The 25,356-nt window shown below is 38.6% G+C and overlaps 2 protein-coding genes across 8 annotated transcripts in view; both read left to right on the top strand.

The window, feature by feature from the left end:
• The window catches only part of SMG1 (SMG1 nonsense mediated mRNA decay associated PI3K related kinase), a 125,834-nt gene extending 113,170 nt beyond the window's left edge, over positions 1–12,664 (top strand). For all 4 annotated transcript variants that reach the window (XM_081133098.1, XM_081133096.1, XM_081133095.1 and 1 more), the window contains 8 exons: positions 1,164–1,316; positions 2,656–2,835; positions 3,722–3,949; positions 4,575–4,786; positions 4,950–5,056; positions 5,711–5,890; positions 5,971–6,077; positions 8,140–12,664. In XM_081133098.1, the coding sequence (XP_080989224.1) occupies positions 1,164–1,316; positions 2,656–2,835; positions 3,722–3,949; positions 4,575–4,786; positions 4,950–5,056; positions 5,711–5,890; positions 5,971–6,077; positions 8,140–8,217 (1,245 nt within the window). In that variant the 3' untranslated portion in view covers positions 8,218–12,664. The remainder of the gene's footprint in view (positions 1–1,163; positions 1,317–2,655; positions 2,836–3,721; positions 3,950–4,574; positions 4,787–4,949; positions 5,057–5,710; positions 5,891–5,970; positions 6,078–8,139) is intronic.
• Positions 12,665–15,077: 2,413 nt separating this feature from the next.
• ARL6IP1 (ARL6 interacting reticulophagy regulator 1) lies at positions 15,078–22,915 on the top strand. Of its 4 annotated transcripts, XM_081133502.1 has the most exons (7): positions 15,078–15,239; positions 16,998–17,131; positions 17,600–17,719; positions 19,906–20,023; positions 20,740–20,824; positions 21,224–21,361; positions 22,129–22,915. In XM_081133502.1, exons 1-6 carry the CDS (start codon positions 15,204–15,206, stop codon positions 21,340–21,342), a joined length of 612 nt encoding a protein of 203 aa, XP_080989628.1. In that variant the 5' UTR covers positions 15,078–15,203; the 3' UTR covers positions 21,343–21,361; positions 22,129–22,915. The 4 variants fall into 4 exon arrangements, with proteins under 4 accessions (XP_080989628.1, XP_080989627.1, XP_080989629.1 ...); XM_081133501.1 differs by having other exon boundaries at positions 21,224–22,915; XM_081133504.1 differs by lacking the exon at positions 17,600–17,719 and having other exon boundaries at positions 15,106–15,239.
• The last annotated feature ends 2,441 nt before the right edge of the window (positions 22,916–25,356 follow it).

Genomic DNA, 25,356 nt, shown 5'->3' with positions numbered 1-25,356 from the left:
TTAGGAATAACCTAAACTGATTGTTAGTGCTGTGTTGTTTAGTATATCTACATGCTTGTCCTTGGCTTCTAAGCCACAGAAGCATAACCCCCTTCTCACTTTTATTTTAATTTATATCTTTTTTTCTTACCATCCAGGGTAATTGAATCGTATAGTTAGCAGTATATTTTGAACCAGAAACAGAGACATATGAAATATTTCAGGTTTTTAATGAATTTGATGATTACTATGCATTTGTACATTAAGGGAACCTTGGTGATTAGAAAAACTTGAATACTTAGTTTTCTGAAATGTATATAAGCAGTTATATCTAGTAGAACATTTTTCAAAACTGTTATTACTCATTGTATTTCTTTGTCATTTTAGCACCTCCTTTTTTTAAATACAAGAAACTGGTCTTAATGATAGTTATATATATCTTTTATTGTGTATCCTTATACCTCATGTACTCAATAGTAACATTTTACTGTTCATTTTGTAAATTAGTACTAGTATAAAACAAGTATAACCACTTCTGTAATATTTTTAAAAATAGTAATGAATATTTTCTGGAGCTCACTTCTTTGAAGATTGAAATATCTCTTGTCTTCTGCATACTAGTCCTAGTTTTCAACTCTTGCCTTTTTCTTTTCCTGATTTTGGGGGGGAGAGGAGGGAGAGGTGTGTGTGTGTGAGAGGGAGAGAAGCAGGGGAAAGAGAAAGAATGTGAATTTCTCCACCTGAAATGTTGAATAAATAATGAAATAACTTTGTTATATATAAACCTTCCTTGCCATGATAATCTGGATAGATTTTTACTATTATTTTAAAACTCTTGAATTTGTGGGAATCTGATTTTCATCTTTCACAATCAAAAGTATATGGATTTTCTAATAGATAGCACGTATAGTACAGTAGGAATTTAGGGTAGCGGGTGTTTTATATTAAAGACTAAAAATGAAAATGGAACTTCCGTCTGCAAATTTCAAGTCAATAAACTGAAAGCCAATTCTTATCTCCCCAAACTTACTTAGCTTTAAATATTCCAAAGGTGACTGTTAAAGATGTTTTCTAATACATATATCCCATCCTGCTTGTTTTGAATCTCTCATATAAAATGCTCAACAGACAGGAAGTGGTGGAGAGTGTGAAATATTCACTGTGATTCTTCTGCCTTTTTATAGGAGAAACTAGCAGCGCTTGAAGCAAGTATTGAACAGCGACTCAAGTGGGCGGGTGGTGCGAACCCTGCATTGGCACCTGTACTACAAGATTTTGAAGCAACGATAGCGGAAAGAAGAAATCTTGTCCTTAAAGAGAGCCAAAGAGCAAGTCAGGTATTGTGACTCATGTATGCCATCTTAGTTTTCAGTAGCATGGTGGTATAACTGATTGGAAGTTACGTGTTGGATAACTAGGGGTAGCTTGAGAGCCCACCCTCTAGTCAGTCACAGCTCTGGAAAGAGGGACCAATAAAGGCCATGGGTGGGGGTAACATTCCCTAGGCTGAGCTCACAGCCAGTTATTTCCCTAGACCCTTATTACCTCCCAGGAGCCTCTGTTGGAAAATAAAAAGCTTAATTCCATGTTTATCTAAGGCTCTCTTTATATGTAACTAAGGTGATCTAAAGATTTGAATATTGTTTTTTCCACATGGCAATAAAATGCCTATGATCTAGTGTTCTGCCATGGGTGGTGGATTAACTTTGTTGTGAATGGGGCAGAGGGGAGACAAAAAAAAACAACTTAATGTAATTTTCAGTCAGGTGCAGAATTAGACTAATATAATGATTTCCATATACTCATTACCAGAATTGAAAAATTATCAACTTTTAAGGCCTGTTTAAAAAAAATTTTTTTTAAAAGATATGTTTTTATTGATTTTAGAGAGAGAGGAATGGAGAGGGAAAGAGAGAGACATTGATGCGAGAGAAACACTGATTGGCTGCCTCCTGCGCATCTTCTACTGGGGATCGAGCCCACAACCTGGGCATGTGCCCTGACCAGGGAATTGAACTGGTGGCCTCTTGCTGCATGGGACGACGCTTAATATACTGAGCCACACCGGCTGGGCTACTTAAAGGCCTATTTTATTTCCTCTCTATTTTTTACTCCTCCTTCCCATCCCATAATTAATGGAAGTCCCACATATTATGTAATTTTATCTGTAAATATGTCAGTATGTGTCTGTAAAGATAACTATTTAAAAAACATCACAATACTGTTATCTACCTTAAAAGATGTACTTAATATTTTCAAATATCTGGTTAGTATTTGTGATCTTTATTATAAAGTTAGGCAGGAGTAGGAGCAGAAGGGGAACATTCCAAATTGAAATTTGGATGGAGCAAAAATGCAGCTGAATATGGTAACAGTTTTCTCTTGGAGTAAATTTTTTTGTGAAAAATCAATTACATAGATACACATACCTAATTATACTTAGGTGCTTTTGGCCATCTCAGACCTTACTGCATCAACAACCAAAAATGTACATTTATTTACAGCCATAATTTATAAGGATTAGGTCTTTGTTTCAGAAGAGTCATAATTTATACATTCTCAGAACCTGTTCTGTGATCCTGAGTTCTGGAAATGAATAGGTAGTATTGTTTCATGTCATTAATTGCCTTTTTCCCTCCCTTGTGGTGGTTCCATTCCTCTTTTGCCTCTTCACAGGTCACTTTCCTCTGCAGCAACATCATTCATTTTGAGAGTTTACGAACTAGAACTGCAGAAGCCTTGAACCTGGATGCTGCATTATTTGAACTAATCAAACGGTGTCAGCAAATGTGTTCATTTGCATCACAGTTTAACAGTTCAGTTTCTGACTTAGAGCTTCGTTTATTACAGAGAGTGGTGAGTCTTGAATATTGGTGGGAGAAGAGAAATGTGGTGACTAAAATGATAAAGCTAATGATAATACCCTCAAAATTAATATATTCACTCAATTTATGTTTTTTTGAATGTGTACTGTATATAAGGTGTTTTGAGGAATACAGTGATGGTTAAGTCTTGTTCTTAGCCCCTAAGGAACTTATTCATACAAATAATACAATGAATGATAAAGTGGAAAGCATTCTCAGAGCACTGTGGAGGTTCAGAGGGGAGGAGAGATACACTGTATAGCAAATGACTCAGATGCACTGAAAATAGGGTAGCAAGCACACAGAGGGGTAGGTGAAAGATGAACGTTGGACAGGTGAGTTAAGTACAGAAATATCAAGTTGATAAAGTTGGTGTTTACATTTTGTGGGGAGGCTTTAGGCTGTGTATCAGGCAGTTCAGATTTTTGTTTTTGTGTGTGTTTTTTAGAGAGTGGGGAGGGGGGAGAAACATCGATCAGTTGCTTCCTGTATGCACCCTCACCAGGGATTGAACCCAAGACCTTTTGGTGTACAAGATGACGCTCCAACAAACTGAGCCATACCAGCCAGGGCCACTTTCATTTTAAAGAGCGTTTAGGGTCCTGGATATGGGTCATCTTTGTCATTCCAGATACACCTTTTAGGTTTTAGACTGCAAGCATTTATTCCCTGTATGATTATGCAGAAAAGTTAAAAATCTTAGCCTGTGTTTCATACACTGTTTAAATTAGTATTTTGTGGGTAATTAATTCATTACTTGGCAACTAAGGTTCTTTGTGTCAACTTGAGTTACTAATGCCTTTTGATGATGATGAAGAAAAGAATCTTATATTATTCCAGCTGATACTTAAAATCAAACAAATGCTTGTTCTGTTTAGGACACCAGTCTTGAACATCCTATTGGCAGCTCTGAATGGCTTTTGTCAGCACACAAACAATTGACCCAGGATATGTCTGCTCAGAGAGCAATTCAGACAGAGAAAGAACAACAGATAGAAACGGTCTGTGAAACAATTCAGAATCTGGTTGATAATATAAAGACTGTGCTCACTGGCCATAATCGGCCGCTTGGAGATGTCAAACACCTCCTGAAGGCAATGGCTAAGGTAAGACTAATAACACTGACATACAGTTACTCCCCGCTTTTATAAAATTACAACTAGTTTTATTTATATGACATATAAGCAAAAACAATGTCTCTTAGATTACATCTTCCAATTTGTAACTGAGTTAATTTGTGTTTTCATCAACTATTTTTTTATGCAGGTTGTAGTATTCTGATTTTGTACACAGAGAAAGTGAAGGTTAAGGAAGTTGATTAACCAGTCACATAATTCATAATAGAGCTGAAACTTGAACTTAGTTTCAGAGTGTTTAGATCTCCCACCTCTCTTCTACCATTACCCCCAAACTCATAAGTTTGCCTCCAAAATGACTGAAATAGTGTCTCCTTTCTAGTGTCCTGCATAATCTAGATAATAAGGAAACAAACCCCAGAAAAGGCTAGATTATTCATCATTACAAAACAAATCATTTAATTTTAGGATTTATTTTTACTTGGAATTTTCATTTTGTGCTGGAAACAAGATTCCTGTAGAAGGTGACTTAAATGGTAATAACAGATTGTGCGTTGATATTTGAAAAACCTTTATTGTTACTCAAAAGTTGGCTGTCAAGCGTAATTACTAAAACAAATACCATTTTTCTTGATCATTAATATATGGATTCTAGGATGAAGAAGCTGCTCTGGCAGATGGTGAAGATGTTCCCTATGAGAACAGTGTTAGGCAGTTCTTGGGTGAATATAAATCATGGCAGGATAACATTCAGACCGTGCTGTTTACATTAGTCCAAGCTATGGGTCAGGTTCGAAGTCAAGAACATGTTGAAATGCTCCAGGAAATAACTCCCACCTTGAAAGAACTAAAAACACAAAGTCAGAGGTAAGAATGTCTTGTGGCCTAAATATAAAATGTAAATTTAAAACCTCTGGTGTAGTAAGTTTTGTTTATTTAATTCATTTAATTTTTTTCAGTCTTCATGTTTATAAGTAGTAGTACTCTGGTAAAGCATTTCATAACTAAACCATTTTATTTTGTATTTCAGTATCTATAATAATTTAGTGAGTTTTGCATCACCCTTAATCACCGATGCAACAAATGAATGTTCAAGTCCAACATCATCTGCTACATATCAACCTTCCTTTGCTGCAGGTAGGATTTTCTTACTTCATAAAAGACCTGAATCCTGATCTTGTTAATCTATACATAGAAGCTAAGATGTTTAACTGTTAAGTGTCTAATATGGTTATAAGTCATCACCTATAAAGTGTTTCCCTAAATTCTGCCATATCCCAAACTGAACAAATTTTGGTTTAATTTTAAAAGTACTAATGTTAGAAAGTAAAAATACCTTGCATTCAGATACTGTTTTAATAGTTTATTTTATGATTATGAAATATATGCCTGTTAGGGGAATCAGAAAAATAATAGAAAAATTTGCATTTCTGTTCTAATTAGAGGTAAAACCACTTTGCGTTTGTTGATTAACTTTTCTGTATGTATGCACACACATGCTTATAAATTGTTATCATTCTGTGAAGTAAGATATTTATAGTATTTTGATGCCACAGCAAGTTAGGGAGCATTACTGTACAAATTTGTACCTGAATGTCTAGCTGTTTAGGCTGTATTTTTAGGAGGATAATTTCTATTTCAGGGCATAAGGACTTTAAGGTTGTAAAATCACCTGTTTTCAAGGTTGTGCATTGTAGTTGGTGATTGAGAGGTGTCACCCTGCTGTCTCCTCTTTTTCCCTTTCCATTTTCTGTTCACATGTTAACTGAGCTGCCAACTCTTTCTCTATAGCAGTCCGAAGCAACACTGGCCAGAAAACTCAGCCTGATGTCATGTCACAAAATGCTAGAAAGTTGATTCAGAAAAATCTTGCTACATCAGCAGATACTCCACCAAGCACCGTTCCTGGAACTGGCAAGAGTGTTGCTTGTAGTCCTAAAAAGGCCGTCAGGGACCCTAAAACTGGGAAAGGTAATTAGTTAGAATAAGGATGCCTTAAATATTCATACAAGGTAGTGGTGTGACTTATATATGTTTCCATTGCTTCATAGCTGTGCAAGAGAGAAACTCGTATGCAGTCAGCGTGTGGAAGAGAGTGAAAGCCAAGTTAGAGGGTCGAGATGTTGATCCAAATAGGAGGATGTCAGTTGCTGAACAGGTAGGTGACCATTTTTTAAACTTGAACTGCACATAGTAATGCAGTACAGATTTAAAGATCCCCTTACCCATATACTTGTGGCTTCATCAGGAAATGAGAAACTTAAATATATTTTTAGGATTCAGAAGTTTTTGAGTAACAGCTCTGGAATTAAGAAATATTCACCATTTTATTCTGACTACCCTCTGAACACTTCTATTTTCTCCTTAGCCCTCTTTTAAGAGAAATTTAAGGTGTGACTTGACCCTCCCTCCCTCTCCACCAGTAGACAGTTAATTTACACTTTAAAGAGGACTATCTGAAGGTTTCAAATGAACTGAGGATGACATTTTGGGTGCAATAGTATCTATAAGGTGTTCGTGGCTATCACTTTGTCTGAAGTCATTATTCTGAAATGTTCTAATTAGTGTTACTAAATTTTACATATAAAATTTGAAAATGAATTAACTCCCCCCTCCAGCTGTTTCTTTTGGAAATTTTCAAACCTACAGAAATGTAGGAATGCTCATATATTTTTAACCTAGATTTGGGAAACCAGTTGTTAATCTTTTCCTACATCTGCTTTACTTTCTCTCTCGGTATGTGGAGATAGTGTTTCAGAACCATTTGATAGTTGTAGACATTACAATACTACATGCCTGAATACTTCAGCATGTCTCCTAAACAAAACATTGTAATATATAGCTACAATTTAATTATATAACTGTCAAGTCAGGAAACAACAATGATACCATAACATTTTATTTCATCTTGATAACGTTGACTTTTATCTAACATTCAGTCCATATTTCGATTTCTCCAGTATCCCCAAATGTCCTCTCATTAAACCATCTCCACCCCCCATACAAGATTTAATCAAGGTTTGTCCTGTTTCATGTACTTGTTCTATTTTTAGTCTTTTAATGTCCAGAACAGTTCCCCAGCCTTTTATTTTTCTTTTGACATTGACATTTTTGATGTGTCAAGACCAGTTAATTTGCAGACTATGCCTGTTTATGTTTTTCTGATATTATTTTTCTTATCATAAGATTCAGAATCAGGATTTTTGGCAGGAACGCTATGTCAGTGGTGTGTCCTCAGAGAATTTTACATCAAGAGGCATGTGTTTGTGCCATCTTTGACACAAGTTAGATCATTTGGTCATGGTTCTCCTGAATTCTCCATTGCAGATGTAACTTTTCTTCTGTAAAAATTTGAGACTTAAATATCTTATTTTCTAATGGTTTGGCATCCACAATTCAATTTTAATAGCAGGGCAGTTTTTATTTTTATTTTAAACACTATTAAATCGCTGTGAGGACCTGAGCTTACACTCTTCTTGGTCAGGAGTCACTCTTTAGAAACAATTTGTCATTTGTCAAAAACTGTGGACAGTGCTTTGAGTTGGTATCTTTTTCAGAAACTTTCTTATAGGTTAATGGATTGTATGCTTTCATGACTGTCCGTCATAGCTCTCTGTTCATCTTTTAAAAGGAGGCTTGGCTATTGTACTTTTTATTCTGATAGTCATTTCATTTTATGTGAAAATAAGGGTTACAGGAGTGAGGTAAGTATAGAGTTCTTTGCACACAATTTTTGTATAGGTTGTAATTCAGCAGCCATATAGTGAGCATTTGCTATATAATTGGAGCCTGATGGATGCTCTAAATATAGAAATGATTGTATCTCTTAAAATAAAATTTTGCTGAGTCAGAATCAGTGGACATTTGTTGAGCACCCAACTGTGTTCCAGAATCTGCTAGGCACTTTTTTATACCACACCTAAGCATTTACTCAGTGACTATACATGTTCACCCTAAGAGCAGCTGTGGGGTTAGTGAGACTCTCCCTTCATCTAAGGATTCATAAGGTGCAGAGGGGTTGTGACTTTCCCGACACCCATCTTGTAAGCTGTGCAATTATGAGCTCAGCTTACTTAAACCTCTCTTTCCACCACAGCAACTACACTTCCTTTGGGTGATTAATTTGGATGATTATAAACTAAATCTTAAACAATTCATGTTACTCATGTATGAACCATGTCAAGTTTTAAATGTCTTTACTATCCTGCCTATTTTTACAGGTTGACTATGTCATTAAGGAAGCAACTAATCTAGATAACTTGGCTCAGCTGTATGAAGGTTGGACAGCCTGGGTATGAATGGCGAGATAGTAGATGAGTCTGGTTAAGCGAGGTCAGACATCCACCAGAATCAACTCAGCCTCAGGCATCCAAAGCCACACCACAGTCGGTGGTGATGCAACTGGGGGCTTACTCTGAGGAAACCTAGGAAATCTCGGTGCGCTAGGAGGGGAATCCTGCAGGGCAGCTGCACTCAGGGATACGCCCAACACCATGGCCTGCCACCCCAGGGTCAAGGGTGAAAGAAAGAAAGCTCACCGCCTGAACACGGAGATTGTCTTTCTGCCTCAGAACAGCTGCAAACGTGTCAGGAGGTTAGCTGCAGAAAGAAATCGGGATGCTGCGGAGCACAGAGTGATTTGGAACTCCATTCCACCTGACCCTGTGTGTACAATCCAGGAAAAAACCAACCCCGTTCAGAAACAGAGAACTGGGGCCGCGAAGAAATCACAGCCAAGGAAGATTTGATGCATTCAGATTCTGTGTAACACTTGTTGCTTGGCAACAGTACTGGTTGGGTTGACCAGTAAGTACAAAAAGGCTATGTGATACGAATTTCAGAAATGGACTGAAAATGGAGAGCTATGTAACAGATACACTACATGGGAAGAACTTACTTCTGAAATAAAGGGAAAAACCCCGCTCCTCCTCCTCCTCCCCAGACCCTACCACCTATCCTTTCTCCTTTTACCTGATCTAGTAGATTAGACATCTTTCAAATTCACTTTTTGTTCAATCCTCATATTTCATATACTTTGGTCTCAATGCTGTTACACAGCTTATCTTTGGAGTGATAAACAGAAATATCTCTAAAACCACTGATAACATGGAAAATTCAAGGATTGTTTGAAGGTCTGATGATCACATACAAAATGTAATTCTGGTTAAGTCATTTCTGTGATTCTATCATGTACAGTTTCCAGAATTGTCACTGTGCATTCAAAAGTAATGAATCTAACAGACATTTGATTTCATGTACACTCCCCTTTGCTTATAGTGTGCATTTTTTTGGAGGTCATTCAATTTTTCCCTCTTCTGTGATTGCTGTAGTTTCTTTCATAGAAAGTAGCTAATCCAATGTAATCTTTTTACCTTTTTAAAAACCAGGATAGAGTACCTATTAGAGTTTTACATTGTTGATGACAGATTAAAAATAAAGTGATGTTCTCTTGGAGGTAGAGTGAAATGTTTTTTTAATTTAGTTTTCTCATTTAATACTTTTAATTTACAAGGTGTAAATTAGAAGTGATTTAGTTTACTGGCATTTTTGGACATGTACATGAAACATCAGCAAAAATGAGAACCACCAATATCTTTTATTAAGTTCAATTAGTCTGTGAAGTACTTTTCTATTTGCGTAATTTTAATAGTTTGCTGTTTAGTAATACATTATAGTGAATTCATGATCAAGTTTTCCTTAAATTTAGCATTGCATTTCAGTACTTAACTTTGTAAATCGTTGATCCAAAATAAAATCCAGATTAGAATAGGATTCTTAAAATCACATTAACACGAAGTAGAATACAGTTAAAATCTTGATTGAGTCCCATTTTTCCTGCATTTTAGAGATTAGGACTCTTGATCACTTTCTAGTTGCCAGTCTTTACAAACTTGAAAGGTATTAAGGAGAAATTCCACATAGCTCTGGCCTTTTCTGTATTCTGATTGCCACATTATAATCTTTACCCATCAGAGAATGCATTTCAGTATCAGTGCTTTTTAAATACTTCAACAGATACTGCAAGAAAGGTATTTTTTTTAATACCCATTGTGTCTAATAGCAAGATAAGGAACCTAGTGCATCAAATTTTATTCATTCTTTTTGAACCTTACTTTTACAATCAAAACAACCTGTCTGGAATAATAATGCCATATCGTGTTTTGCATGCTGCTTTATTTCCTAGAGGCTGTGGGAGCTAGTGCATTCATCACTTGATTACCTCTGCTCCTCAAGATTGAACAGTCTTTTCAAAAGCAACACTGTCACAAGGAAAAACTTCCATCAAAATGATAAAACCAGTTCATACTAGTTTGTCCCAATAGGTAGTATTCAAAAATTGCTTCCTCTTTGGTAAAGAAATGAAATAGGTGAATTTTATCGCCTGAGAATTTCAGGCTTCAGAGGTACCTGGCACCTTATCCAAGCAAAAACAAAACAGCTTTATATCAACACGTGCCTCTGGTAAATTATCCATCACTTATTTTAAAATGCTCCCTCAGAGAATAGTGTGGCACATACATGTTTGGTTGTGGGGCAGATACGAATAATTGATGACTTCAAAGCTGCTCTTTACAAAGCTGCTCTTTACTGCACCCTGGGCAAGACCCCAGTCTCTAGTTTGGCTTCCTCTGGGAAGTCATTCTGCAGGTAGCCTTGCTGTTTTAAACTGTTGTAAGGCCTTGTTCTTTTAAACTGTTGTAAGAGAACTCAACAGTTAAAGAGTTAATCAATGGTAAAAAGCCCTGATGATCTAGCAGATTGAGAAGTCAGGGCTATATTTTGGGGATTATCTTGTAACATAATGTAAAGTTTAGAGTGCTGTGGTTATGAAGTCATACGTTTTTAATGATAAAAGAATACCTATGGAAAACCAGGGGTCTGCTCCTTTCTCTTCCTCTCTTTCTCTTAAGATTCAGGGGGTACAGAATAACCTACCACCTCTCGTTCAAAGTACCCTTGGAAATTGAAGTTTATCCGAAGTGTTTTGTTGTCTTTAATTTTCTAGAATTGCCTGAGTGTTAGTTGATTTCTCTACAAAGCTGTGGAGGCTTAATGGTTTATGGAGCTGTATTTCACTTTTACTCTTTCTTTGGTGTCTTAACAGTATTTATTTCTGAATTCTTAACACAGTTTGGTAGGTGACAATAGATTCTTTTGTGTCTGACACTTATAGTGAGTTGTTTTTGAGATATGTAAGATTTCTTTGAGAACTGATTATCAAGCTCTTGATCTGCTTCCTTAAATTATTTTGTAAGAGCCCAAACCCAGGTTCAGGGTGAGGGTTTGTAATACAAAGAAAAAAAACTTGCATCACTCTGCCCTTAACACTTGTCTCTATTAACTAAGCTTAGTATGTAGTTTTTTAAAATATTGTCCAATGTTTAGTGTTTTCTGCATTGTTTTGTGGTTATTCTGATGTGTGAAATTTAAGGAAAGAGCCATTTAAAAAATGCCACACAGGGCAATGCAAGTACAGCCAAATATTAGAGTTGATGTGCAATCTTAGGTTCTTTTAAATCTGGGGTATTATAGGCAGTACTTTAAACTGAAAAGTCTTCCTGGCCTATTTTCCTCCACATATTTGTGAATACTCTGGGGGCTTACTTGTTTTGGCAGTAAGGAGCTTGTTCTTTTCTCCCAATTCTTTTCATATTAAAGAAAACACAATTAGCCTGTTAGCCCTATTCATCTACATAAAAGAATCAGTGAATGTTTTATTAGCACATTTAAGTACCTGTTTTACATAAAATTAGAGGCATATGAAAACCAGTGACTTTCATTCTCTTGAGCTTGTAAAATGCCAGTAATTAAAGCTAGAATTCCCCCGAACCCCCTTAAGTCAAGGAGGTAGAATATATTAAAGGGTCACTTAAAGAAGGTAGATGTTTTCAATATTTGGGTTGTATTAGAAAGATTCCTCCTATGGGGAAAACTAGCATTACAAAGTTTTCCAAACATTGGGAAGGGGAAATTCACTGTATTATGACCCCTAAGGGTTGTTGCACTTTTCTTTTTAGGCCTGGGTAACTATCACCATGCCTTCCGTCCAAATGGGCAAATGGACTCTTAGGGCAGCTTTATAGGTCCAAGGGTTAGTTGTACAACATGCACTGCTCAGTCTTTTGCTTTCTCTGGGAATTTGACTGCGCTTAGTAGGGAAAAGCTGTTGGTTGTGCTAATGTAAAAATGTTGTACGATTAGCTCGACTTTTGAAGATGGTAAATTTAAGGAGTTGCATGTTGTTCTGAAATGCATACTTGCAGAATTTTTTTTTTCTTTCAAAACAGGCTGATTTTACCCCTTTCTTCCTCCCCCCTCCCCCCTCCCTGACAGTCCCAGTTTCAGCTCCTATTTCAAGTTCTTGTGTCAGTTATTTTTCTGGTTTAAATTTCCCTTATATTTCCACCTGTAATGTCAGTGGCAACATCATACTTGTTAATTTACTTTACCCTTATTATAAGAGCAAATTGAGTTGAACTGAATCTTCCTTGTCCTAGTAAACATTGTATAAATTAAAGTGGCTTCTCTGTACAAAAGGTTGTAATGCCTCCTGATGGATATAATTTTGTGATTGTATTTAAGATTAAAAGTTGAACAAATCACACCAGCTTCCTGAAAATGTTCATAATGCATCATTTGGAAAACAAAAATACATGCCTACTTTGTGCATATTTGCATTACCATGGCAAAGATTGTATGAAATACCTGTTTTTCAAAAAATAAAGTCTAAAAAGATGTAGCATTTAAGCTCTGAATTTCTTGGTTGAAGTAGTTTCCAGAAAACTTAACTTTGCAATCTGGGTAGCTTTTTTTTTTTTTAAAGCATTAATACCTCCAGAAAAGTTTTAAAACCTTTTCTACCCTCAAAGTGCTATAATAGAACTTTGAGGGTAGAAAAGCAGTGGAAATTGTACTTCAGTGGCAAAGTTCTTTTTAAGATATAATTAAGGTTCATTTTGTCAAAGTTTAAAAACAAAACTATAGGACATTATTGACATGTACGTTCCCTGGGGTGTGAAGACCTGAAGGAAAAGTAAAATGTCTGGTTTGTTTTACTATCTGGAAGTTAGATTGCATGTGTTGCTGCTAGATGTGTTAGGATTCCTGTTAACTGTTTTAGTCATCTGGCATGTTTCAAAAGATCACATCCTGTTTTTGTGGTACAAAAACAGCTAGAAAGCTACACTAAAGGACACTGTTCTGTTTTTTTATTACGCCCATTGTAATAGAGACCTTATAGCAGTGCCTCTGTGAAGTTGCATCTAGCTCTGGAACACTTTCCTTGAGGAACAAAATACTCCAAGAACCTGTGCTGCTTGAGCCGCTGAAATTTTTTTCACTACCCAATTTCACAAGCTGGTGTTGAAAAGTCTTCCTTCTTAAGTTGTACATAGGGAAACGGGTGGAAACCAGAAGCATTTCCCAAAGTAGAAATGTTAGGGTTTTGTTTTTAGAAATGTCACTTTTTAAAGCATAACTCAGGCCTCTCATTTGGAAGTAGATGTTTCTGTGCCTATATCAAAATTTTATACTCAGTCAATATATTCACTAGTTATGTGGCTGGTGATTGGGACCTTTTTCTTTTAATCTTCACCGGAGGATACTTTTCCCATTGCTTTTCAGAGTGTGGAAGGTGGGGGGAATAGATTGGTTGCCTCCCACACGTGCCCCAACCGGGGCCAGGGATGGAGCCTGCAATCGAGGTACAGGCCCTTGGCTGGAATCAAATCAGGACCACAGTCGGACACTGTAACCACTGAGCCAAACCGGCCAGGGCTGGGGCCTTTTTCTTTTGAAGAGGGAGGGGAGGGCCTCACCCTCAAACTTCATAGCTTTAAAATCTCCCAAAATGGGTTCTCTAGATCAGCTCCCTGCACCTTACCTACATAATCCGTTTTCCACCCAATAGTCCCCAAAGTAGCACTTTATTGAAGAGTTCCTTTCTCTTGCAGAGGCCCCCTGCCCCTCCATCAAGTGTTTATATGTGATCCAGAAGGTTTATTTTTCAAAGATCCTACCCTTTCTTGAAATGCCTAATGCTCCTGTGTCCAGCTTTCTGTGGTCTGTAGCTATAGTCTCTCACGTTTCTTTATGCTTTCTCTGAACTTTTAAAACAACCTGGTAGTTATCTAGATGTTTTAAAACATTTAAATTCGATGGCATAATACAGACGAGTATAAAAGGATAAAAAGCTTCGTGAGATTTCCTAAAACGGACATCTGACCACGTCAACATTTGGCATGATTTTGTTTAAGTGAAGTCAACGCACTTGTTACTTCCTTACGAAATCCTGGAGAGAAGACGCGTAAGTGCCTCAGTTCATCAAGTTCCTAAATTGCTTACGAATTCCACTGCTTACGAGAGGGTTTCTGTCTTTCCTTGGCATGGTTTCTGATGTAAGAAAGGGTCTGTCAAAAACCAGCGCCCTTGGCGAAGGAGGTCGCAGTTTCCTAATCCAAGGGCCCCACACAGACAGACCCCATAGGAGCCAGCTTCACAAATCGATGCATTTCTCCCCCCACGATTTCTCCAACTATGCCCGGATTACCTCCCCTCCCCCCAGTCAAGCTAAGGACTTTTTGGTAATGGAAAGGAAAAAAAGCAGAAAATCTACATAAATAGCTCAAAACTTCAGGAGGTGGGCACGAGTCTCCGAGTCCCAAACCTGGGCGAAACTGCTCCGCGGCTGGACCGGGGCGGCCGGGGGCGCGGCGGGGGGCGCCGGCCTGGTCCGGAGGAGGATCCCGGCCGGCCCGCCCGGCAGCACAGCGAGGTGAGGGACACATGCCCGCCCCTGCCCTCCGCCTGGCACTGCGAGGCTTATTTCTTCGAGAGCTAAATTTCAGAGCCTCCTTCGCTGCTCCGAGGTTCCGCAGACGGTCCGAGAGATACCGTGGCGGCCAATCCCGGGGATACAGAGGCCAAGACGAATCCCGAGGCGGCGGCCGTTCAACCGCTTCCGAAAGGCCCGAAAGGGGCTTCGCACATCTCCTGGGCGCTGATTGGTCACTCTCTGTCCCCGCCCCCTCGGCCTTGCGCGGCCTCTCTTTCCTTTGACCTCGATTTCAAGCCATGCGCTGGGCAGCGGTTGGTCCGGCTCCCGTTCAGCTTGAGTTCCATATGCCCAATGAGGAGCGAGCTTCGCGGGGGCTGTCGGGAAAGGCGGCCGCCCTATATAAGCGGCTTGCTGGGCGTGCCGTCGCGCTGGGGTCGCCGTGTGAATCTCAGAGGGAAGAAGGTAGCGAGGCTGGATTGTGCTCACTCAGGCGGCACGTTGGGGACGATGGCGGAGGGAGATAATCGCAGCACCAACTTGCTGGTGAGTCCCGGCGAAGCGAGCGGCACCTCTGTACCCGGCGGCTCTGCGGCCTCGTATTTATAACCAGGGGCGGCCCCGGCCCTCTCCCGGTTTCCAGGCGTAGGCGGCGACGCCTGCCCCTCCGGCTTCTTGGGTAGCTTCTGCTTGGGGCCTCTAGGCTTGACGACCCCTAACATCCCCTGGGGAAGGGGCGAGGAGGGCAAGTGATCAGTCATCGAGAATACGGGTTGAGAATGTGGGAAAGGGGGGCTGTGGCAAGTCTGGGGTGTAGCCTGGGGCAGAGGGCCGCGAGGGGCCTGGCGAGCGCTTTTGGGGCCTAGGCTCCAGCCGTGTCCGGATTTCTCCGCTCTGATCTTAACCAGGGTGCCCCTTCGTCCTTTTTCCTCGTAACTGGGCAGGGGTGGAAGGTCAAAGGGCTGTTGCAGAAAATTTCTGTTAGAGCTGGCAAAGCTTAAAACGGCAGGGAAGCAGCGCGCTCACCCTAGAGAGCTGGGAGCGGGGTCCAGCCGGAAGGACAATGGAAGGTCCAGGCGTTTGTCTGGAATTTGTAAGTCTGGGGAACACAGGATGACGTTAGGATAAGCAGGGGTCCGAAGGAACTGCAGTGAGGTTGTATCACAGGCGGACAAATTTAACCTCACTAGGAATTTCCCAGCACGCTCTAGGTAAAAACGAGAGAAATCCGTGTATTTTCTACGTTCCATTTCCCCAGGGAAAGGCAGGCCACACACCACAACCACAGCGAACAGAGGGAGCAAAGAATTTAGAATTTAGTTTTTGACTTTTGATTTTCCAGTAGCCCAGGTGCTAAGGGATTAAGAGACTTTGCAGGGTGGTTTGATTGTGTGTGCATTTGTTTTTAGAAATGCATGAACGAACACTCACTCACTCACTCACTCTTCTCAGTAGTTAGCCCCTGCCAGGTTCCTTTTAAGAGGATTGATCAAAGCACAAAATTGTCCAAGTTCACACAGCGATTGAAATGACAGGTCCTGGACTGGAGCTCAAGTACTCTTTCCAGGAGAACAGTATAACTTTAAGGAGAGCAAGTTTTGCCACGTTAGCTCGTCCTAGAAGTCCACTTGTCAGATTTTCAGAGAAATTTGAAGTCTAAACAAAATATCCTTATAGCTGTAAGAAGCGTTGTAGAGGAGATAAACGTGTATATTGAGCTTAAAATGCCTCATATAATTTGGTGAAAGTAGTTTTCCTTAATTGTGTAAATGGTCAACAACTAAATGATTCCATTACACAAAGAGCTATTTTAGAATTTTATTGAGTGCTGTTCAGGGGAGAGGCTTTCCTAATGGACTTAGAAGTAGGGGGTTAAATCAATAAAATGACAAAACAACAGATCAATTCTAACCACTGGAAATAAGCAAATATAAAGTGATCTAATTTTATACCGTGGGTACTGTGCTTGGTAGTGCATGACTTTGGGAAAGGAAGTTCACCATTCTTTAATTGTAAAGTGGGTCTTAATTATCCCTACCTTATGTAAAGAGTAGCCCGGTTCTTAGACTTGGAAAGTGACCATTAAATGATAGTTTTATTTTTTTCTCTCCACTGATTTCCAAAATTGATTTCTCTCCATTGGTACCAAAATTGTTGAGTTTTTTAGAAACTAACTTGTTTAAAGTAGTGATTTGGTTAACAGCTATTTTATGTACTTGGTCCCTCAAAAGAATTTAACTCTCTAGGAACCACTGAAATGTTGAGAGTAGTAAAATGATGGCTTTAAATATTGATCATGTATAGGCTGCAGAGACTGCAAGTCTGGAAGAGCAGCTGCAAGGATGGGGAGAGGTGATGCTGATGGCTGATAAAGTCCTTCGATGGGAAAGAGCCTGGTTTCCACTTGCCATCATGGGCGTGGTTTCTTTGGTGTTTCTGTAAGTCAGCTATTCAGTTACTTAAGATTGTGCTTGTTGTTAATAAGGATTCATGTAATACACAGCCTCCATTTATGGAAGTGTCTTAACTCTTTTGTAAGGTATAATCTGTACAGAATGCCTTTTTTTAGAGCAGTTTGCCCAGTTTTCACAATTTGTAGTACTTATGTAAACTCAATAACATAATGCAGTTGAATAAATCAGTGACTCTCAAATTGTTTGGCCTTAAAACCCTTACACTCCTACAAAGTATTGAAGACCCCAAAGAGCCTTTCCTCTTGGTATTCACATCATCAGCTATGTCGTCATCATGTCATGAAGCTTCCAGAAAACCACTTGTGAGAAAATTAGAATGAAAAGAGCAAATGACATCTGTGAGAACCAGAGGACTAAGTGAATAGACATCTTCAACTTAGGAAAAATGACTGTGTTTTTCTAACCTTTATTAATTTTTTTGCTTTTAAACAGGAATATCTACTATCTAGATCCATCAGTTCTGTCTGGTGTTTCCTGTTTTGTTATGTTTTTGTGCTTGGCCGACTACCTTGTTCCCATTCTGGCACCTAGAATTTTTGGCTCCAATAAATGGTAGGTGGCATGATGATTTGGCATTGTGATTTCTGAGAAGTTACCCTCTTGGCTGTGATTAGTATTCTGTAATTAACCACTGAGAAGGCCTAACCATCAGGCACCTAGGGGTTAGATTTACTGCTTTTATATGAAGAGGTATGTTTGTTTTTTTTTAGCTCATTCATATGTAATTCATGAATTTCCAGTACTTAAATATCTCCATAGGTCTTTTGTGGTCTGGCGTTTATTTTTACTTTATTTTTTTCCTTTTTAGACCTTTTTATAAAAGTGAGGGGTTTTTTTAGGTAAACACTCCTACAAAGTATTGAAGACCCCAAAGAGCCTTTCCTCTTGGTATTTACATCATCAAGGATTGTAGAACTCATGAGCTTTATCAAGGATTATAGAACTCATGAGCTTTCCATAAAAGTAGTACATTTACATTTTATATTTATTTCCATTGATATTTAAGATAGTATATTGATTTCACAAGTTATTTTTGAATGAATACGAAAACAGTAACTGCTAGATTTTTGTTCATTTAGCAACTATTGAATGTCTTTTATATTAGGCACTGTTCTGAGAGCTGTGAAATATTTTGCTTTTTAAGATTGGTCTTGTGTTTAAGGTTGAGAGTGCAATGGTAGCTAAATGCATAGCAAGTGCTTCGGAGTAGGTTCAAGTTTCATGTACAAGTGGGTTGTTAATTTCATTTATACCATTCTTTTAATTAGTCACTTACTGAGTTCCCAAGATATAGTTAAGTGGCTATGGATCATATGAAAGTATTTCAACTTCTCTCTGTAGTGCTGTGTTTCTCACTTTTGACCCAAATAATGAGCAAAACTAGACATTGGAATAGATTTTTTTCCTCCTAGCTGCTCGTCTCCCTCAGTTGTTTAATTTGATTAGTAGTCTACTTACGCCTTTAGCTTTTTGTTCCCCTGGTAATAGCAAATTATAAAATAATCCTTAAAAGGAAGAATTTTACATGTAAGCCCTTGGATCTTTGAGAAAAATTCAGATGTTTTGGGAGAGCTTGCTTAAGTTATGGGATAAGTATATTTATTTAAAGATGTTTCCCCCATAGCAGAATGGATGAGTGTTAGGAAATGTCCTTTGAATTGAATTGTTTTCCACATGCAGTAATGAATTATGCTGCTGTTTTGAGGCAAGTCTGTAACTATGCAGTGTAAAAATTTAACAAACAGAATCAGCTCCTGACCTTGACTTTATCAGCCAGATGGCATTTTAATGTGTGCTAATTCATAATTCCTGGAGAAAAGTTTTCAGAAATAAACACCAAGTTTCATGGTAATCAGTACGTCGCTCAGTCTTATCAACAGAGCGGTTTTATTGTTTGATCTTTATGGGGAAGGAAGAACACTGCTGCATGGCCATAATCCAGCCTTGACCATGGGCAACATATAAGGTCAAATTGTTTACAGGAAGTTCCAGGGCTCAGCAGAAATCATCCTACTGTATCTCTCACTGCAGTTTCACATGGAGAAACTAGAGGAGAGAAGGCAATGTATTCCCCGAGCATCGGGCCTGCTTTTTAATAGCAGCCATTATATCTGTATAGCAAAGGTAGTACAACGGCAGTTTTACATTATAAATAAAAAAGGGCTTTCTTGGAGGATCTTTTTGAATTTTTACTGCTGTTTATATTATCCCCCAGTGGAATTAAACTTAGATTTGTTGTGTGTTGCTGCTTTGGCATCCAATGTATGAAGCCCAGTTGAGGGTAGTATTCTGGTAGTTATTGTCTTACTGAAAAGTGCTCAGATTAACCGTTTGGTAGACACTTCACATCTTCCTCAAAATAGTGGAACTCTTGTGGCCTACAACCCAGAATTCACTAGGATCTGAAAAATTATATAGGAATAGAGAAATTAATTTGTACTGATTTCTGCACAGCCTACAGTAGTATGAGTCTTTTTTCATTAACCAAATGTGGCTTTAGAACCATAGAGTACCATTACTTTGTGGACATATGCATGTACATGTGTTTATGTAAAACTCATTCCTGTGCTATCAAAGGCGTTTTAATGGTACAAAAACTTTTTACCTTTATAAGATAATGAAGAATCATTTTCTATTTCGATTTTCTTTAGAAGATGGCTTTTTAAATATGAGAGGATGGTGTATTTCTGTTTACTATAGAGATTTGCATACAGTGAAGGGGGAAATTCTTTTTCTAGGACCACTGAGCAGCAGCAAAGATTCCATGAAATTTGCAGCAATCTAGTAAAAACTCGACGCAGAGCTGTGGGCTGGTGGAAACGCCTCTTCACACTAAAGGAAGAAAAGCCGAAAATGGTACTTTTTTTTGTTTTGACTTATTCACATAAAGCAAAATTTTAAGATTGAATCAGTTTTTGCTTCATTGTAGTGTGTAGTATAATGATCGCCTTTTTGTTTGAGTGGTTAGAGTTTGATATTTATCATCCACTGCTTTAATTCCTTTTGAATACATTCATAAGTGCATATCTGTATTAGACTGAGTCATTAGAAGTTAAAATTATGTTTTACATTTAATTTATATTCTAGTAAAGTGAAATCCATTTTTTCCTACTGAAATAAAGTAAAAGACATATACTTAGAAAGCATTTATTTTCTATTTAAAAAATTTATTTATTGATGAGAGATTTATGCATTTATTGGTTGACTCTTATATGTGCCCTTACCAGGGATCAAACCCACAATCTTGGCATTTCGGGACGATGCTCTATCCAACTGAGCTACCTGGCTAGGGCTAGCATTTATTTTCTTAATTCATACGAGGTTACTATGTGAAGTTATTAATTGTAAAAGTTGTATAATTTATATTATAAACTAACTTAAATATAGAATTACAGTAGTTCTAGGAGGGAATGTATCCAAATTCTATAAAGCCAGGTCTAATGGAGTTTCCTATGGGTTTTATATAATATATAGATACTAAGTATTTTTAAAGAAAAGTGGTAATAAAAATCATTTTCCAACCTTAGTCTGTTTCTAGGAGTTTGATACATTCTTATTATTTTCATTATTAGTACTTCATGACCATGATCATTTCTCTTGCTGTGGTTGCGTGGGTGGGACAGCAAGTCCACAACCTTCTTCTCACCTATCTGATAGGTAAGTCTTTTAGGACACAGGCACATCCTGGGCAGTGAAGTCTTACCAAGTTTAAGGCACTGATCAAGGAACTGTGGGAGTCTAAAAAGAAGACTAAAACCCAGGTTCTTGTTTGCAGGGAGTTTCTGGTCTTGCAGGAAATTAAGGCAAAGAACATAATAACCAGGGTAGAAAGAAATGTGCAGGAGGTAAAAATAAGCAGTAGTATGTGTCATCTGAGGTTGGGAGGTTATGATGCCAAAGTTTCTAGAGATAAATATCAACAGATGTAATGGATTTCACATTGCTTCCTCCCATTAGTATGCCTAATAGTCTGGGAAACTACCTTCTCTAGAATATAATAACATTTAGGAAGTGAACTGCTGCCTCCTTAATTTTCTTTGTTTATTTATTTTTAAGTGACTTTCTTACTGTTGCTTCCTGGACTAAACCAACATGGAATCATTTCAAAGTACATTGGAATGGCCAAAAGGGAGATGAACAAGCTTCTTAAGCAAAAGGAAAAGAAAAACGAATAATGCATCTTCTTTATTCAGTGTGAGTAATGGAGTATACATTGTCCTTGGGAAGTTTCTGTTACCTGGATACTAAAGTGTTACAGAAGTAGCTCGTTGCTCTCACTCCTTCTGCCCTTAGTTACTAGAAATTCAGACATGGGACATAGGGCTTCATACAGTGTCTTCATGTAAAGTATATCTGGGTGCATTCTCATCAGTTGGCCTTATATGGACAATTCATTTATGAATACAACTTATTTTGATTTTTCTCACCCAGGGTTAATTGAATTTTTACTTATAGGCAACTTCCTTTAAAATAATATAGTGCTGAACTTCAATCCTTAGTACAAGTAGCAGTGACTTTGGGTAATTGTTCAAGTTGATCTTTGCTTTAGCGAGATACAAGGTGTAGTGGTCTGTGCCTACAGGAAGCTGGTTCTACCATATGCTTCCACAGTCTGCTTAAAAAAAAAAGTCTGGTTTCAAGAATATAGAGACCAAGTTTACCACTTCCAAAGAAGAGACCAATTAGGATTTGTTCCTCATTCTGTTTTTATACCATGGAGAAACATTCTCATGGAATAAAAGGAAACTAATTACATGCCCTAGTATGTGTTGGTTTCTCCCTTGTGCAAAACTGAGCAGTTTGTAGAAAACGTTGATCCTTCCTCAAAAATGGGGAACCTGACTGTCTTAGAGCCCTTGTCCCCTTGCACTTAGCCTTCCAGCTAGTAGGTCCCAAATGCTTTTCAATAGCAGGCTTCCAAAAGCTTGGATTTGGGCTTTTTAGCTTACTTTTAATTTCAGATTTTCAACTGTTTAAAACTAAAGTACATTAGAGCTGAAGACTTGTGCCTATGACTTTTACTCCAAGACCAGCTAATGAAGGACAAAAGCCTGTGTTTCACCAAGATTCAGAAGAAAATAATCTTACCCTACTCATTTTTCAGTTCTCATGTTATGGTAATGTTGGCTGCGTTGGTCCCCATAGGTTTGGTCTAGGAGGTGGTGACTACGCTGGCATCTAACTTTTTCCCTAGATATTTCTCTAAATACAGGGCTGTTGGTGAGAGCAAACTTGTGTAGATGATAGATGGCCTTAGGTCTATAGCGATGTTGTAACTATTGGAAAGCGTCTTAGAATCATTCTCCTTCTCAGTAGCTAGATGTTTATAGTAGTTGAAATCTGTGGAATGAACCTCTAAGGGCCGAAAATGTGACATATTTGGGAACAATTCTTAAACTCTGATTAACTAACTGTAATATAGTTCTGTGAGTTTATTGCACTGATGCTGTAAAACCTGGACCTCGTGGTATATCTGTCCTAAGTAAGTGTTGCTTTCTCCCCTTCAATATTGCTGTAAGCAGTGGCACCATGTAGCATATGTTTGAGTCTTTTATTAATGTTTCTTATGAAAACTATAAGCTACCTTAATTTACATGTGTTTCCTCATTGTAAATAAGCCTGTCTTCGTATCTGGATTTTTTTTTTGTATACATGTTCTACCAGTTTAACTACTTTTGTGGTTTTAATCCTGTATTATTTCTTCTACTTTGTTTTGTGAAAAGGGGAAAAATAAAAGCTGGTATCCCATTTTGTGTCCTGCTTTCTTTCTACCGTTGCCAATACAATATTTTCATGAGTGGATTTATGGATCTGATTAATGAACTACCCTGTGTGATCAATACATGTCTGTAAGGTCCTCTTTAAGAACTAAGTAAAAGATTTAAATCCATTCAGCAAACATCCGGACACCATGCTAGATGCAAAAGGAAATACAATGAATAAGCGATAACCAAAGATGATGTGTGAGCACTGGTCTGGGAGAATAGGCAGGAAGCAGCGCAGGCTCGAGGGAGAGTGCCTTCCGTGGGCACCTCTGTACCCCAGGGTACATGAGGGGCTCAGTAAGTAATTGGTGGGTGGCTTCTGTCTGTACTTTAAACCTTTTTTTACTGTTTTATCATTGGGCCTCACTGTCTATACTTGGAGTGTCCTGGGAACAGATTCAATCAAATTCAGTTTTGAGACCTACCCTGCCCCTTTCCCTCCAACAAAGTATGGATCCTTTGGAGCCTCCTGGGAGTTGGTGATGTCAGGAAAGGAAAGTCTCAACCCAAGTCATCATAGATAGTCGCCTGATACTTGGAAATGCTGGATTTCTACCCTGCAGTTGTGATTACGTCTCAGGCCAGTTGCTGGCTTCCTTCCCACGTCAGCCTGGCTACCCAGCAGAAGTCCTGTTTTGACACTTGCTTGGCATCACCTCCAGTGGTGGTCCTATCATCCCAGAGTTCACAAAGCGTTGAGGGAAGGCCATTTTGACTTGGTTGTGCCAAAAGGAGTAAAGATTTGGGAGTTTTAAGGTGATTGAATGCCACTTCATCTTCCACATGGTTGTCATTTATCCTCACCTGAGGGTACGTCTTGGTTTTAGAGAGGGTGAGACAGAAATAACTGTGAGAAACATCTACCACACACCCCAACTGGGGATTGAACCCGCAACCTAGGTATGTGCCCTGACTAGGAATGGAACCCTCAGCCTTTTGGTGTATGGGATGATGCTCCAACCAACTGAGCCACCTGGCCGAGGCCAGTTGCCATTTAACAATCAGATCATGACCAATCCTATTTGAAGTCCTCTTAGCAGGTTCCAGTTTGCCTACAGCATAAATCACGAAGTTGTAAGATAGTTTATGCATGGCCCTCTTCTCCAATTCCACTCTACCCTGTGTCCCAATTCCAACCCAGACATTCTGAGGTTTCTGTTCATCTTTATCCATGCCCTCCTAGTTCTTGGAGCTGTTGTAAGCCTAGAATATCTACTGCCCTTATACCCAAACGTTTTGGGATCAGGTAGACCTAGATCCAAACCTCACCAAGTTATTTCTCTAGTAGCTTAGACAAGTAACTACTTTTTTTTTTTGCTTTGACTTTTAAAACAAAATTTTAAGATTGAGTCAATTTAGGATTGAACTTCGTCTTTTCATTTGTGAAATGGGGATAATGGTATAGATCTCATAGGTGCGGTATATAGTTGCATCTGTTTTGTAGGTTCAATAAGTTAATCTACAGGAAGCACTTGGTGGTCATGAATTGGTAGGTAGTAGCCTTCACAGCACAGATCAAATTGCACTTGCTCTGTGGAAGCTTTAGCAACATCCCAGGCCACCTCTGCATTTCCACAGCACTTCATATTGGCATCCTATAAGGTACGTTGCCTGCTATTGTGTTAGAGTTTTGTCTCCCTTCAGGGCAGGAACATATTTTTGTCCCCTCACCACCTGGCACATGATGTTTTAATGTTTGTTCAATGAATGGATGAATGAAGTGTATGGAGATAGTGGATGCTGCTATTTTCCTATTTATAATAAGGCTCTTGAAATGGGTTTATTCACTTAACGCCCCACGTTGCTAAGGCCCTCAAGGTGAACTCCATATTTTTAGTAAACAAAACAAGCGTAGGGGAACCAGTTCTTCAAGGAAATTTTCATTTAAAAAGCAAATGGTATTTGCCCAGCTGGGCGTGGCTCAGCAGTTGAGCATCAGGATCTGTAAGATCTGGGGTCAATTCCCAGTTCCGGCACATGCTGGGGTTGCAGGCTTGATCCCCAGTAGGGGACGTGCAGGAGGCAGCTGATCAATGACTCATCATTGATGTTTCTCTCTCTCCCTCTCCCTTCCTCTCTGAGATCAATAAAGATATATTTAAAAAAAAGAAAAAGCAAATGGTACTTTTGTAATGTTTATGTAACCAGGAAATTCTATATCCCTGAGATATCCAAGTTGGGAGCTTTACTTTCCTGGAGTTCACTTAAGAAGTGGGGGCGTGGTAGGCGAGGCTTTATACTAACGAATGTTAATCTCTTTTATGGATTATTTCATTTATCCTCACAGCAACTTCAAGTGATTGGTAGAATCACCCCCATTTTACAGATGGGAAAACTGATTTGCCCATAATTTATTCATTTATTGCCTGGATATATGTATATATAATCTCCAGGGCCTACGATGTGCCAGATAGCTTCTCTGGA

This window comes from Miniopterus schreibersii, assembly GCF_964146895.1.
Source record: "Miniopterus schreibersii genome assembly, chromosome: 3".
Lineage (NCBI taxonomy): Eukaryota > Metazoa > Chordata > Mammalia > Chiroptera > Miniopteridae > Miniopterus > Miniopterus schreibersii.
Note: the sequence above shows the minus strand (reverse complement) of the source record. Positions and strands in the feature narration are given on the sequence as shown.